The sequence below is a fragment of the Typopeltis vanoorti genome, chromosome 12, assembly GCF_054136105.1.
Source record: "Typopeltis vanoorti isolate ZY-2024b chromosome 12, IOZ_Tvanoo_1.0, whole genome shotgun sequence".
Lineage (NCBI taxonomy): Eukaryota > Metazoa > Arthropoda > Arachnida > Uropygi > Thelyphonidae > Typopeltis > Typopeltis vanoorti.
This window is the reverse complement of record NC_143560.1, coordinates 9,140,446-9,157,140: the sequence shown is the minus strand read 5'-3', so window position 1 is coordinate 9,157,140 and position 16,695 is coordinate 9,140,446. Positions and strand designations below refer to the sequence as shown.

General features: G+C 36.4%; 1 protein-coding gene across 2 annotated transcripts in view; it reads left to right on the top strand.

Moving 5' to 3' along the window:
* The window catches only part of LOC150100573 (recQ-like DNA helicase Blm), a 317,833-nt gene that overhangs the window by 237,966 nt on the left and 63,172 nt on the right, over positions 1-16,695 (top strand). For both annotated transcript variants that reach the window (XM_090401345.1, XM_090401343.1), the window contains 2 exons: positions 1,006-1,132; positions 14,417-14,612. In XM_090401345.1, coding sequence (XP_090257471.1) covers positions 1,006-1,132; positions 14,417-14,612 — 323 coding nt within the window. The remainder of the gene's footprint in view (positions 1-1,005; positions 1,133-14,416; positions 14,613-16,695) is intronic.

The window sequence follows — 16,695 nt, the reverse complement described above, 5'->3', positions numbered from 1 at the left end:
TATTTTAATAATAAGGTGTTACACCTTTTCGCTACTTGTATATGGAAAATATATGATCTTGTGCATTACTTCAACCTTGGTATCTCTTGTGGATCTGGGTCTCCTACTGATGACATATAATAATGATTGTCTTTGGACTTCTTTGTTTCCTGGGGGAGTAGAGTAGTTCTGCTTAGTAGCAGGTTTTTGCCTCTCACTGAGTGATGGCTCCACTAAGTTTCCTGTCCTAGAGTGATCAGATCAGGGGATGAGTTTAGTAGTGATCCTTTATGATCACTCATATTTAGAGTGCAAGATCGCTGAGTTTTTGGAGAAGTACCCCCTTGCACTTTAACAGTACCTCAAAGGCCAAAACAGGTTTAGGTAGTGGCCCTTCTCATAGTATTATACATACCTAAAAGGATGTGTGTGCTTCATTATGAGATACTATGACAATTAATGTGAAATCAATAGCCTCTATATTCAACCGTAGTTGTGAAGATACTTCATATGCAAATACTAGTTTTGGAAATATAGTTGTTTATGTAGTTTTAAGACTTCTGACTGTAGTCTGAGATTAAATTAAAGCAAGAAAATATCACAGACATTGTTGCATGTTGCATTCAATTTCTAAACTGTTTCACATAGTTAATTAAAGAAAAAAAGTGTGTATGTATATATATCCCATAAAAAATTCTCTCTTGCATAAAAGTAAGTTGTGCACTGACAAAGAAAGAGATTAAGTGCACTTTAGACAGCTTTATCACTAACATAATTTTTATTGCTGAGGATATAAATATCTCTCTGAAATTCAAGCAGTATTATAACAGCATCAGTAATAGCACTAATTATTAAAAAAATCCATAGCTATATCTAAATTATAGCCAATATCCTGGCTGCAATTTAGATATAGCTACAGACATATGTTAATAGTTTAACATATGAGATATTGTTTACATTCATTTTACAATCAGTATTTTCTGTGAAATGTTATATAAATAACAAATAATTATATTAATGTTTTAGATTAGATTGTGATAGTGTAGCGAAGGAACTGAATAAAGGTGGTGTAACTGCCATCTCATATCATGCTGGGATGGAAAGTGGAGAGAGAAACAATATCCAGGAGATGTGGATAAATGATAAAATGAAAGTAAGTGAATGACATTAGTGTTGTTATTGAATTCTATTAATTTCCATTGATGGGGTGAATAATGCTACTTATTGGTGAAAATAAGGACCTCAAATTTATGTAAAATTGATTTTATTAGATGTAAAATATTTACCGTACTATTTAAGGCATCTTCAGTATATTGACAGTGGAACACTGTGTGCAAATAACAAATTTTTAAAAGTATTTTAAAAAGTACCACCATAGCATAAGTAAGGCAGCAAACGGTGAACATTGTTATTACAAAAATAAAATAAAATATGTATATACAATTATAATAGGACAATAATTATGAAATTGCAAAGATTGATACAATAATATTTCCCATAAAGGGAATAAATAGTGGCTATCAGATCTGTTTAAATTTGGCTGATGTAAAAAGGGTTCACTCCCTCATTTTGTATAGCTGTTCAATAAGGAATCAACTTTTGTGCACTAAATAGCTTGATTTTTCTTAAAGTACTGAGGTTCATGGCACCTTATATTGAAATTTATGTTCATCATGGTTGGAGACAGCCATCTACCCGACTGTCCAACGTAATAACACAAACTGCAGGCCAGCTCCATTCTTTTTTCGACCTTTCCTCCACTTAACTTTCCAGGTGTCTACTAGCCATGTGAAAGGTTGAGTGGAGGAAAGGACAATGTGGTAGTCATAAAAGATAGGAAAGAATATTTTAAAAATATTTCCTTAATGCTTTGTGATTTTTCTACTCATCAGCTGCTCTTGTCCAACCCTACATGTCTTGTTAATAAATTGATAGATAGCATTTCCATGGGATAAGGAATTTAAGGAAAAACTGAGATATTTTATTGTGCATCCTCCCGGGTTAACTGTCTTCCTAAGATCTGCAAGTTTGCTGTCCCATTAAAACTTGTTGCACTGGCTGTGTTAGAAGCCCTACCCAGATCGAAGCAGATTTTCTACCTTGAAATCTGCTTTACATATTACGAACTGTTTGAATTTTAAAACTAAAATTCATGGTCTTCATTTAGACCTTTCAGAAACCTTGATTAGCCTAGATATAGTATTTCTTTCTGGGGGACAAAGTTGCTCGCGTCCATAGTGATCCTAAAGCTATACGTGTCCCCTGGGTGGTGCTAAATGAGCAACAGCGATAGGCAGCCAGTCCATCCTAAGGATATCCTGGCCAATTTCATGATGTCTACTGAATTTATTGAATATAGTGACTCCCAGAAACCAGAATTTAGAAACATTGGCCCTACACTACATATTTGTCAATTAAATATTGAATCTATTAGCAAAGCCAAATGCGATTATTTATCAAAATTATTGTTAACCAACAATGTTGATGTGATTGCTGTCCAGGAAACACGTGCTGCTGATCCTGAACAGCTCCTTAAAAGAGGTCGCATTCCAAGTTACACTGCTATTGGTGCAACTTATCATGAAGTATATGGAATAGCAACGTGTGCAAAATCATCTTAAAGAAGTTTTTCTTCTATCTCAAAATATTGTAGAAAACATACATACAGTGGTGATAAAAGTTCAAGATATTACAATTATGAATACTTATAAGCCACCTGGATCACATTAGCCAGAAAAAATTATTGAAGCAGCCTTAAAGGAATTAAAGCCTGGTAAGGCTCCTGGTTTTGATAACATTCATCCAGAATTTTTGATTAATCTGGGAAGAAATGCAAGATTATGGTTAACAAAGTTCTATACTGACATTCTTACAACTGGTAAACTTCCCACTATTTTTAAAAAAGCAAAAGTACTTTCAATTTTAAAGTCTGGTAAGCCTAATCATAAACCGGAAAGTTACCAACCTCTTACTCTCCTCAGTTGTTGTTATAAATTCTTTGAAAGACTTATTTATAATAGAATAAGCTCCACAATTTTTAAAAATGTCCCAATAGAACAAGCTGGCTTCAGACCAAATCGTGGGTGTGTGACCAGGTTCTTTCTTTGGTAACTCACATAGAAGCTGGTTTTCAAAAAAGGTTTAAAAACATCAGCAGCATTTATTGATTTGTCAACAGCCTTCGACACTGTTTGGAGACAAGGCCTTCTATATAAATTATATAAAATTATCCCATGTAAAACAATAGTCCAGATTATTAACAATATGCTAAGAGATAGAAGATTTATAGTGACTATAGGTAATAAAACTAGAGCAAAATGAAGTTAAATAATGGACTGCCACAGGGATCTGTTTTATCTCCGTTATTATTCAATCTGTATATATCTGATCTTCCCATCACTTCGTCAAGGAAATTTTGTTATGCCGATGATATAGCAATAACTACACAGCATAAATGTATAAGTCGTATACAGAAGAAATTCTAAAAGCTGAACTTAACTATTCTGGATGAATATTTTAAAAGATGCAGACTCTGTTTAAATAGGAGCAAAATGGTAATATCTTGTTTTCATCTTAATAATAACTTGGCAAATGTGAAACTAAAAATTGAATTGAACAACACTATACTTCCATATAATACATTCCCTAAGTACTTGGGAGTCACACTTGACCGTTCTCTCACTTTCTGGCAACGTCTTTCAAACTTGGCATATAAACTAAGGACACATAATAATATCCTACAGAGACTTTGTGGTACTACCTGGGGTTCTAGAGCCTCTACTCTTCAGACAACAGCCCTTGCTTTGGTATTCTCAAGTGCTGAATATTGTGCTCCCATGTGGCTAAATAGCCCTCACACAAGGATTATCAATTCTCAATTGAACAATACCTTAAGTTTAATTATGGGCTCTATTAGATCTACCCCAACATATTGGTTACTTTTTTAGCAGGCATTATTCCTACGGAACTACGTAGATTGAATTCTTTAGTCCGTGAATTCCAAAAAAATTGCTGGTAATCCGAACCTACCTATTCATCAGGATCTCCCAACTCTTAACATCAATAGATTGAAATCTCGCCATCCATCACTACGAGCAGCAGAAGAACTAGTGCTAAATAATTTTAATCCTTTATCAAAGTGGGAAGAAACATGGAAGGAAAATACAAAAGAACATTTGCATAACATCTTTAAAGGTGATCAAATCATCACAGGATCAGATCTACCTCGCAAAACATGGACGGTACTAAATAGAATTCGGACAAATCATGGCCTATGTGGAGATACTCTCTATAAATGGAACAGACAAACATCTCCAGAATGTGACTGTGGTGCTCCACGACAGACTATGCAATATATTGTAACAGAATGCATCTTCCATGCTTATCAGAATGACTGGAATGACTTTTTACAAGCGGCTCCTGAAGCTGTGACCTGGATTACGAACTTAGATCTGAATTTATAATGATATATATGTTTCTTTTCCTTATTATAACATATTAAGACTTTTACTTTTAACTCTTATTTTAATTTTCCAACTTCTTGGATTAGATCTGTGTTTTCCTTCAAAGTTTTAACTTAAAATATTTTAAATTCTTCAATTCTGTTAATATATAATGACATCATGATTCTCTTTTTTAACATCATGTTTTTGCCATGAGCTATGTATGTATGTATTTGTAGTATTTCTTTCTTTCTTTCTTTTTTTAATTTATTAACATTGGTTTGACAGATACTATTAATTTACTTAAACAAGATTTTCCTCCAGACACTATCAAACTGTTTTGACTTCATCCTCCACTCAGGTTATTCTATTGTCCAGGACAGCTTATATCAGGAGATTGAAGGTAGGCATGGGAAGTCCTCTTTCTCCTGTGCCTACTAATTACATGGAGTATTTTGAAGATAATTGCCTTGGTGATGTTTTTTCCTAAGCCTACAATATGGTACAGAGATATTGATGATATATTTGTAACATCGAATGGTTCTCTGTCTGATTTGAGACTTTTTGTTCCAGAAGTAAATATGATTCATCCTTGAATCCAGTTCACCCTAGAAGAGGAGCAAAACAATAAGCCAGCCTTTCTAGATTTATTGATTCTCCATTAGCCTGATGGTAGTTTACAATTTTCAGTTTTTGGAAAAGAAACATACACTGATCATTACATCTATGCTAATTCTCATCATCGTCTCACTCAAAAAAGTCAGAATCAGTAAGATTTTGTTACATTTTGCTCATAGTGTATCTTCCATTGAAGATCTTCTAGACCAAGAATTAAATTATATCAACTCCCTCTTTAAAAAAATGGTTTAAATGAGGATTTTATTGACAAGGCATTTAACAGCTATGTTGATAACGTACAGATTGCTCTTCCATATATTAAGGGAATATCTGAAGTTATTGCTAAAGTTCTAAGTCTCTCAGCATTGTAGTATCAATTTGTCCTTCCTCTCCTCTCTTAAAAACAAGCTTTCTCCACTCATCTACTAGATTCCTTGTTCCTCTGGCTTGTCTTATTTTGCACAGTCTAATAGATCTGCAACCATCTACCATGAGGAATATGATAGGTGGTTGACTTATGTCCACTATCATGAACCTGAACAATCTGACCCATCTGAACATGCCATCTTGACCAAACATAGAATACTTCAGAAGAAAAAGAAATCCATCTTTTACACAAAAGTAGTGTTACACCTGATATCTTAAGAATGTAGAATTCTCAGCTATCATAGTGTAACATGAAGAATAAATAAATTAAAAACCCTGCATAAAAGATAATAGATGAATTATTTAAAAGAAAAAGAAATATTCTTGCATCCAATAAAATATAAAAAAATAAAGGTGTTGTTAAACTAACTAACAAAAGAAAGAATATATTAATATTGTATTATGATTTAAAAGAGAAAATTTAACTAAATAAGACAGAAAAGGATTAGTCATAAGAGATGGTATGTGAGAGGCTAGAGAATTAAATATTAAGTGAATTCATAGAAAAAAATTTGGAAAAGGGATTAAGTTAGAGACTAGTGCAAGAAAAACAACAGACTATCGCTCAGGGCCGATTCCCGGATTGAGACATCGTTTGGCTCGCTGACCAAAGGACGTTTGGCAGAAAAAAACGCCACCCTAATTGGTCGGTGAAGTAAAAACAAGTAGGGGGCGGAGAAAAGAAGTTAAAGAGAGTGCCATTAGGAGAGCAAGTATAAAAGGGTTGGAAACCCCTCCCCTCACAAGGTTTTTTGGTTTTTGTTTTGGTTCTGTTCCCGAGGAGTTCTCTACGAGCTCCATGGCATAAGTTTCACGTGGTTTTCCTGAGTGGAGATTGGGGTTATATCTCCATCGTCACAATGGAAACAAAAGTGAGCGGGATTTCGATTCCGGATTTCCTATGTAAGAAGCGAAGAATACCATAGAGTCAAAGAAAAGGAAACATATTCTTTATGTTTCAACTTCAGTGACAACCACGAGAAAGGAAAAACTATAAAGATATCGATATCCACGTCGCGAGTCGCACAGCCGTCATATAGATGATTCAAAGTGTGTCCTGAATTATGAAAGTTTAAGACCGTTTAAGCATAGTTCAACTCCAAAAGGAACGTAGGAGTAGCAGATTATCGGAGAGGTTATACCAAGCTAGTTCAATCAGAAAAAGGTAAAGGACCATATGAAAAACTGAAGAAAGAAAGGTACTGTAAAATATATCTAATGTTAACTAAAATTTGTCTGTAATAAGTATCATTATTCTAATACGGAACTGTTGAAGTGACCAAGGAAAATTTATACTAGGACTTTAGTATCTGACAGAATATATTAAAAGTAAGCTGGCTAGTGTTAATGTTATGTGAATAATTAAGTGTCCTGAGAATTTTGCATGTCTATTATAATGTATAGGAAAGTTAAAATGTCATAGTTGTGTGTTAGTGCAGAAAAAGGTTTAGTTAATCTACTTAAGTTTGAATAGTTAAATAGTGTGAATTAATCTTATTTGTCCATGTCAAGTGAATTTATGTGTTGAATTGTTATGGCGGCATGATCGTAATACCCATTATAGGATCATAGCCTAATTACTTGTAATAAGCTAATGTTAGTTTGTAAGTATTTAGTTTAGCATTAAATTGAGTAATCACAAAAATTGAATTGTACCATGTTAAGGAATTTAATAAACCTTTGTTCAATGATAAAAGAGTTGTCTGAAATTGCTGTCCAATGCACCACTTGAAAAAATACGAACCTAATCACGCGGGAAATTAATGTATTAAGAAACGAGATAAAGTGTCACGACTGCAACATTGTTTCACTTTCAGACATATTTTAGTTCTTTCTCCTTGTTTTTGTATATAATATCTCAAACTAAATATCCCAAAAGGCACAGTATAAATACAAATATTAAGGGTACTAAGGGGAGAAATAACTTAAGTATTAGTAAATTTTTCGGTGATATCTCGTGTATAGATAAGAGGAAATTACTAGATAGAATAAAAATCGTAAAATTGGACACAACAGTAGATTCCTTGGTGAATGGTTATACAAGGAGAGCTGTGAGGCATGTCTGCATCAGCCAGATTTATTAAACAGATCTGATTCATCAGAAATATTCTATCAATCTTCTGTAAATTTCTAATTATTGTCTTAATATAATTGTATGCTTTGTTGTTGTTGTTTTTATAATTAGGAATTTTTTGACCATTTGCTGTTTTATTTATGCTATGGTAGTGATTTTTAAAGCACTTCTGTTATTTGCATTTTAATTGTTTCATTGTCAATATACTGAAGAATACTAATGTGAAAATTTTACTTCTAGTAAATTCAATGTCAAAAGTTTTAGTTTCCATCTTCATTTTCATGAAGGTGTCAGCTTATGTATCTGTTCTAAAACAGCCAACACCAATTAGTATCAACATTCATTGTACTTGTTGAGAGGATACATTTTTTGTACATGGCATATTATTATATGTCTGTTTGCTAAGCACAGGGCTAAAAACGGCCTCGCCTACTCCCTATATATATGGAAATAAAAGGCATTAGCTGATTTTTAAAAAAATTTTTTTTTAGCTGACATACCAGTATGAAGATGAGAAATTATACTATCTAGAATGGAGTGTAAAAGTATTGCTGTATGTACATAACTTCTTTACAGTTCATATTCATAAACAAGTTGTAATTGTTTCTTGAAAAAAGTTATGATTAGATGAAAAGAATTGACTGTTGAAGAGGAATTACCTATCACTAAAATGGATTAACTGCACATATTTTGATATTTTCATGTTTTATAGAATTTAAAATTTTAATTGACATATTTCAGTGTCAGTTAAAGTGTTCATTGTCAATATTGACACTGAAATGCAAATAAATAACTTATTATCTAAAATTAATTATTTACAGCACATTTCACCAACTTAAGCTAACATTATCAGAGACAATTTAATGCTGCACTCTCAGTGAAGACACAAACTAAAATGACCTGAATAACAATGCACTGTAGGGCAACAGTTGCACTCTTTGTGGTGATTACTGTTGTTGATGCTGAAGGTTAGACAGGGCAGTGGGCCAAAATCTATTTGAAATCACACTGTCCATTCTGTTACTGTTAACAGGGCTCTGTAAAACTTGTGTTGCTTCCAGGAACAGTCTCTCCTATTTAAACTGGGATTTGTAAAGTAGCCGCTTTCTTCTATCTTATGAAGTGGTCTTTCTTTAATGCATGTTGAGATAATCTGATTTTTGGTTCTCCATTCCAGATATATAATCTTTTTTTTTTGTTGTTGTTTTTCCCCCCAAACCAAAGTAGTTCATCTTGTCTATATGAAATATTGATTGATACCCATCTAATGTTCTTGTAACTTTAGACAAGAAGGGCATTCTTGTTTTAGCAATATACTTTTAGCATATTGCTAAAACAAGAACGCCCTTTCACAAATCCATGTTGACTCTCACAGATAACATTACCCTCATCTTCCCAATGCTGTATACAGTCCCTCACTACTTTCTCCAAGATCTTAACAACTACTGATGACACACAGACTGGCCTGTAATTAGACACTTCCAGTCTGTTACCACCCTGATGCAATGGCACTGTCTTACCTTCCTTCCATTCCCTGGGCACCTTTGCCAAAGCCAGACTTTCATTGAAAAACCAGGTCGAGGGCACTGTCAGTTTCCTAGCACATTCTCTCAAAACTCGTGGTGAAATACCATCCAGTCCCAAAGCTTTACTGACATCCAGAGTACTCAGTATCTGAAACACACTCTCCTCCTGTACCTCTAAACCTCGAACCAGCCCTGTCCCTCTAACATTAAAACTGACTCCTCTAGGATGAAATACTCCAATAAAATGTTCATTGAACAATTCCACTAAGTCCTCTGCATTAGTCATTCTATTCCCATTTTTATCCCACAATATCATTCTTCCACAGTCATTTCTTCTACTGGCCACATAGCTAAAAAATTCCCTAGGATTTTCTTTGGATCTTAGGGCCAATCTTCTCTCATATTCCAGTTTCGCTTTCCTTACCACACTAGTCACTCTTCTAGCCTGTGTCTTATATTCTTCATGCATCCTCTCTTCACCTGTCTCCTTATATCTCTTCCATAGCCTCTTTTTCACATGCAATTCCTGTTTAATATTGTTTGTCATCCACTTTACCTGTTTAATTGTGTCCTCTTCTTCACTCGTGGTATACAACTTACCATTGCTGCTAACAAATATTCTTTCACTATTTCCCACGCACTAATGATATTGGCCCTCTAATTCCTCCCTCCATGAAACATCCCGAAGTTGACGTCTAAGACTGTTATAATCACCTGCATTATAATTCCACATAGTTCCCGTCTCTTTGATACTCCTGCATGTCTATTCATTTTCCAAGTCAAAACCATATGGTCACTCTCTCCAATTGGTGGGAGAAATGTCATCTCAGTTATTATCAACACTTCTGATGCTATAACCAAATCCAAAACTCTTGAACCTCTTGTTCCCTCTGTTACATGTTGCCTAAGACATTTGTCCCTCAAGAATTCTAGAAATTCCATTCCCCTATTGCTACATGCAACTTCCTCTCTCCAGTTTATACTACTGTAGTTAAAATCTCCCATAACAATCATTCTTCTTGCACTTGCCAAACTTAGCTGTCTAAACATCTCCTGGTCCCTATCCTCTGTGCTCCTGGGTCTGTAGCAACACCCCACTAAATATCCTGTCTTGCCTACCTCTACCTCACACCATATACTCTCAAAATCATTTGTCTCACTTCCTTCCAAAGCCTCCACTCTTAGAGGACGTAGATCATCACTTATCATAAGCAGTACCCCACCACCACCACACTTTCCCCTCCTATCCTGACGAAAAATGCTATACCCAGCGACTTCTATTCCTGTTATTATATCCCCGTCTGTCAACCACGTCTCAGTGATCCCAATAATTTTTGGCCAGGCTGATGCTATCTGCGCCACCAATTCCTCTCCCTTATTCCGGATACTCCTGGCATTAGTATAAAGCATATAAATGCCACTGTTTCTATACCCAGCATTATCCTTTCTAGACTCCACTGGACTCAGTGTTACCTGACATCATCTCCCTTCTCCCAAGTATCCATTCCCACAAGAGGACACCCCTGCTGTCATCCTCCCTGGGACACGCTGACTTGTTCAGAATAGCAATCTCTCCAGATGCCTACGTCCTTTCTCATTCAGATGTAAACGGTCTCTCACATACAATTCCTCTCTTTCCTCAAACGCACTCCAAACATCCACATATACCAGTCCTCTCTTGTCACACATTCTCGCTATTATGCTGTTCAATATCACCGCTCTTCTGCTCAGCTCATCATTATCATACCTAGGCAACACGCACACTATTTTTCCTCTCTCTGTCTTCTTCCGTACAGCCTCAAGCAAAAATCTCATATCTCTTGCTGCTCGATTTACATTACCACTCAAGTCATTTGTTCCTACCATCACAATCATCTCATCCACCTTTTCACTTCTCTTAATTGCCATAGCCACCCTTTCTATTGTTCCTCCTGGCAAACACTCCTCATGCATCCTATCTTGAACACCACGGATCATTGAGCCACCATACATTATACCTCTTACCATTCTCTCTCTCCTATTGTTTCCATTCTCTCCTCTTCTTTCATTCCCATAGGTCTCTCTCATTCCCTCTCCTCTACCGCTATTCTCTCTTCTAGCATTCCCATACCTCTCTCTCCTACTGTTTCCATTCTCCCCTCTTCTAGCACTCCCGTACATCTCTCTCATTCTCTCTCCTACTGTTTCCATTTTCTCCACTTCTAGCACTTCCATATCCCTCTCTCATTCCATCTCTCCTAGTTTCCATCCTCTTGTCTGCTAGCATTCCCATACCTCTCTCTCATTCCCTCTCTTCTACTGTTTCCATTCTCTCCTCTTCTAGCACCCACATACCTCTCACTCATTCCCTCTTTTCTGTTTCCTTTCTCTCCTCTTCTAACACTCCCAAAATTCTCTCTCTCCCCTACTCTGATTTGGCTTGCATTTATCTCTTCCATTCTCCTAATCTTATCTTTCATACTTCTGCTCTCATTCACAAGACATTCCACCTCCTCTTTCAGCTCATTTATCTCCCTTTGCAGGTCAGTCACCCTTAATCTAAATTCACTCTCCCAAACAAAACCATCTCCTAAACTTTCACAGTCACTCACACCTTCCACACTATCAACTATTATTTTCTCATTCATATATATATTTTTTTCATTCTCTCCTATCACACTACTTGTCTTCCTACATTCATTCCCCGTTCCTGGAGCAAGGTCGGATATTGATAATTCGAATGCACTTATTTCCTCCCACTGCCTGCATTTTGCGCACATACGCTCTCCGCTCTCTTTCACAAGCCACATATCTAATTCCCGAGACGCATACATGCCGCAAATACTGCATGGCCCAAAGTCCCTTATGATATTGCTTATAATTGAGTTCTTAAATGGCAGAGGACTTGGCGATATGCCACTTGCGCCTGCAGCTGAATCCGCCATCATTCCTTACTGCTGAGTAGCGTAATTGTTAATTATTCAATTAATAAATTCCGTTAAATAAATAAGAAAAAAAAGTACAAGCAAAACAAAACATTTAAGTACACTAAATAAAATGAAATATAACTAAATACAGTAATGAAAACTTAGCTTCGTTTTGTCTTCCACCGTTATGCATTCGATTCTGACGGTAACCAAAATATATTATATCGCGACAGCAACTAACTTCCAAAAAACAACCACTGAAGTACACTCGTATTCAGAGAAACAATTTAGCACTCAAAAACGTAGAAAAACGGACTATTCATCAATTAAAAATCACTTTCTTCTGCACAGCTCAAATTCACCATCACTTGCTACCAGAATTGTACAGTTTGGTGACAATTAAGTTAAACTTGAGTTGTTATAGCAGCAATTCGGGGTTTGGTCAAAATTTGGAGAATGGATTTGGTCTGTAGATGATGATGTGCCTCATTTAAGTTGATGTTTATGCCACTGATGTTGGTGAAATGAATACAGAATTTTTTTTTTTTTTTTTAACCATAATGATAGTGTCTGTTTGAATTTAGTTTTATGAAGGTATTTAATAGGCAAAGAACAGGGGAACATGCAGCAGAAAGAGGTACTCTTAAACGTGCCATCTATGTACAGAGCATTCAATTTACACGAATGCTCTTGGTCTCGAACTGTCCTCCATATACCATCACACAGCTCTCCCTTCTGACATGAAGTAGTGCAGGCCTCATCCAGGGCCAAGGCAAATAGTTATCTCAGTTGTAAAACTTCTTGGTTCAAAATGTAGCATTGTTTATCTTTGAAAAAATGGTCAGTACTCATCCTTTATGGTTTCTTGAGAGCATCAACCTTCTTTCCGAGACACAATCTGGCTTTCAGAGAATTCAACATTAGATCATGTATTTGGAAAAGAAATCACTATTTAGAACCTGGAAAAGAAATGCTTTCCTGAAAAATGAGCATCAGTTTCCTTTGATGTAGGAAAGCATGTGACACAGCTTGGTAGTCTGGCATATTAAAAGAGATGATTTTGGTGTTAGAAGTTACTTAATTCTCTCTTTTATAAACTTATCTAATTGAGCCTTCAAGCTTGAGTGGGTTCTCTCAGCCCTGTTTGCCAAGAGTTGGAGCTCATGCTGTTTTTGCTTGGCTGATTCAGTAATAGAACAACTTCTTCCAATTTCCTTTACATCTTGTAATTCGTATAACATGAACCTTTCTTCTCAGGAATTTATAAATGGGTTCAGGTTTTCAACCTCTAAGATTATTTGTATACACTTTTATCATAAATGCAGGCCTTATCCAGAGCCAAGGCAAATAGTTATCTCAGTTGTAAAACTTCTTGGGTCAAAATGTAACATTCTTAATACATACATAAGCCTCTGGGATAACAAGTGTAGAATGTTGAATACGCTTTGCATCCTGTTGTTCATCTCTTGGATTCCCACTAGTATTCTTTGCTCCATCTCTACTGTGAACTAATCTGAATTTGATTTATGGGTTACCAGACTATGCCTCTTTCAGAAACTGTATATTCCAGTGATTGGATCTTATTCACCATTAAGCTATCTTAGCTGTCACTGGCACATTTAAAGCATCATTTATTCCTAGTCTTTATGTTGATGCAAAAGAGCTAGCAGTTATTTATCTCTTCAGTATGTAGTTAAAATAAAGTTCCTTATCAGACTGTCTAGTCGACTTTTTTTTTTTAAGCCGAAAAAATCTATGCACCATAGTATGAGGTACACAATGCTAAATACCTATGACAATAAAAGCAACTGTCTACCTTGGCATGTTTAAATTTCACTATCCTATTTCTTGTTTCTCCCTTTCTCTCCAGCAGTTCTTTAAAACAACAGTAGAATATGTTATGTTAATATACTGATGTGTTTTGAGATAGTATAATATCTAATTGGATCCAACTTGAATGTAGCAGTTATATTACTATACTGCATGCCATCAAGCCAGTGTTAAAATTTATAAAGGTGTATCTTTATAAACTTTATTTTAATAAAAAAAAAAGAGAGAGGGATGGGGGAAAAACATGGGGGTGCGTTTTGACGCAGGAAATAAGATTGGAAACCTGGGTTACTATTAATAATATATATATAAATATATATATATATTATTTTGTTTAGGGCTGCATTTTTTGTGTGTGTGGGGGGGGGGGGGAAACAAAGGGGAAGAATATCCTTATGTGGAAACTGGGACAGGGGTTAACGGGATGTGGACCGTTTTGGACGTTGTCTGACCATCATCGGAACCTTGTGGGAACAAAAATTATATTTAGTACACATACTAACATACTTCTGAATTTCTCACATCCTATACACAAATAAGAAACTAATATTAAAAAAAAATAAAAAAGTTTATTGTTGTATGAAAATTGAAAGTAATCTCTTTTTTTATATATAGGTAATATGTGCTACTGTAGCATTTGGAATGGGCATTGATAAGCCTGATGTCAGGTTTGTACTTCATCATTCCTTACCAAAATCCATTGAAGGCTATTATCAAGAATCAGGTCGAGCTGGCAGGGATGGAGAAAGTTCCTGGTGCATTTTGTTTTATAATTATCAAGATATGCACAGGATTCGTCGAATGATTGAAAGTATGTTCACTATAGGATTATATGCATTCTGTATGTGTATATACTTAAAATCATTTATGCTTTGTTGATGGGAGAGGTTACTTTATTTCAATTTTTGCTTTCATTTCACTTCCAGGGTCACTTATCCATCTCATAGAATAGGTAAATGAGTATGTATGTATACAATTAACAGACATAATACACTTGCCCTCATAGCCTTAGTTGCCATGACCATAATTCCAAACAGTAAAAACAATGACAACAGTCTGGGATCACTTAAGGACTGAAGTTAGATAATTATGAAGAGACCATCACATAGGAATGTTGTCACTGCTGAATAATGATATTCATTTTGAAGAATTAGCTAGTTGGCTGAGTATGACTGAAACCAAAAGAAAAATATGTATCATGCCATATGTGCATCTTCTTCTTCTACAGCTTCTCCCACTTAAGTGGGGTCACTGTTTGTTATGAGTCTCCTCCACACCTTCCTGTCTTGGGCTGTCACCACATCCAAGTTCTTCATCTTCGAGTCCTCTTCTATCAGCTCCCTCCATCTCTTCTTTGGCCGCCCACGCTTCCGCCTTCCTTGCACATCCATCTGCATGACCCTTCTTCCCACATATTCGTCCTCCCTCCTCATCACATGACCAAACCATCTCAACCTTGCCTCCTGTATTTTCGCTCCTAAGTTCGTAACTTTCACTGTTCCCCTGACATAGTCATTTCTCAGATGATCCTTTCTGGTCACACCGCACATCCACCTAAGCATTCTCATCTCTGCTACTTCCATCCTGCTGATGTTATTTTTCCTCAGAGCCACAGTTTCTATAGCATATGTCATAGCTGGCCTCACTACTGTCCTATAAATTTTGCCTTTCAGATTGATTGGCACCCTCTTATCGCATAACACTCCAGCCATCTCCCTCCAGTTCCTCCAACCTGCTTGTATCCTGCATCCCACTTCCTTCTCAGCTCCTCCATCTTCTTCCACTGTTGAACCTTAGTATCTAAAGTCTCTCACCTTCCTGATGACATTTCCTTCCAGCTCCAGATCTGTCTCCTGGCCACCACCCACTGCGCAACACATATACTCTGTCTTACTTCTGCTCAGTCTCATACCTCTCTTCCAGTACTTTTCTCCATCTTTCCAGTTTAGTTTCTGCTTCTTCTCTTGAATCTACACACAGCAAGATGTCATCTGCATACAACATTGTCCAAGGTGCATCTTCTCTCACCTCCTCTGTTACCACCTCCATCACAATATTAAACAGAAACTGACTTAATGCTGACCCTTGATGTAAGCCAACTGTTACTTGAAAACTTTCTGTCTGTCCCAAACAGGTCCGAACACTTGTCTTCACATTTCTGTACATTTCCCGCACCAACCTGACATATTTCTCCGGCACCTTCTTCTCCCTCAGACACCTCCAGACTTCTTGCCTTGGCACTCTATCGTATGCTTTCTCCAGATCAATAAATACCAGATGTAGCTCCCTTTGTTTCTCTCGATATTTTTCCATCATCTGTCGTAACCCAAAGATAGCATCTTTTGTTGATCTACCAGGCATGAAGCCAAATTGTTCCTTTGCAATCTCCACCTCCTCCCTCAATCTGCCATCAAGAACCCATTCTAGGATCTTCATTGTGTGGGACATCAACTTTATTCCTCTGTAATTTTTACAGTCTTGTGCATCCCCTTTACCCTTGTAGATGGGAACAAGAGTACTCTCCCTCCATTCCTCGGGTATATTTTCCTGTTGTAGTAACTTTCATGAACAGGTCCCACAGCAGGTCAATTCCCTCTTCCCCCAGTGCCTTCCATGCCTCCACTGGAATTCTGTCGGGGCCCACCGCTTTTCCATTCCTCATCCTCTTCATGGCCTCCGTCACTTCCATTCTACTGATGTTCTGCACCATCCCCTCAGAAGGCTGCCCATCTCCTCTGTGAGTCCTTGCATTTTCCTCATTCAAAAGTCCCTCAAAGTATATTTTCCATCTGTTTCTTATGTCCACATCCCTCCATAATACTCTTCCTTCAGCATCTTGGATCTGCCTCACATGTAAGATGTCCTTAGCTGCTTTATTTCTACATTTCACTAGT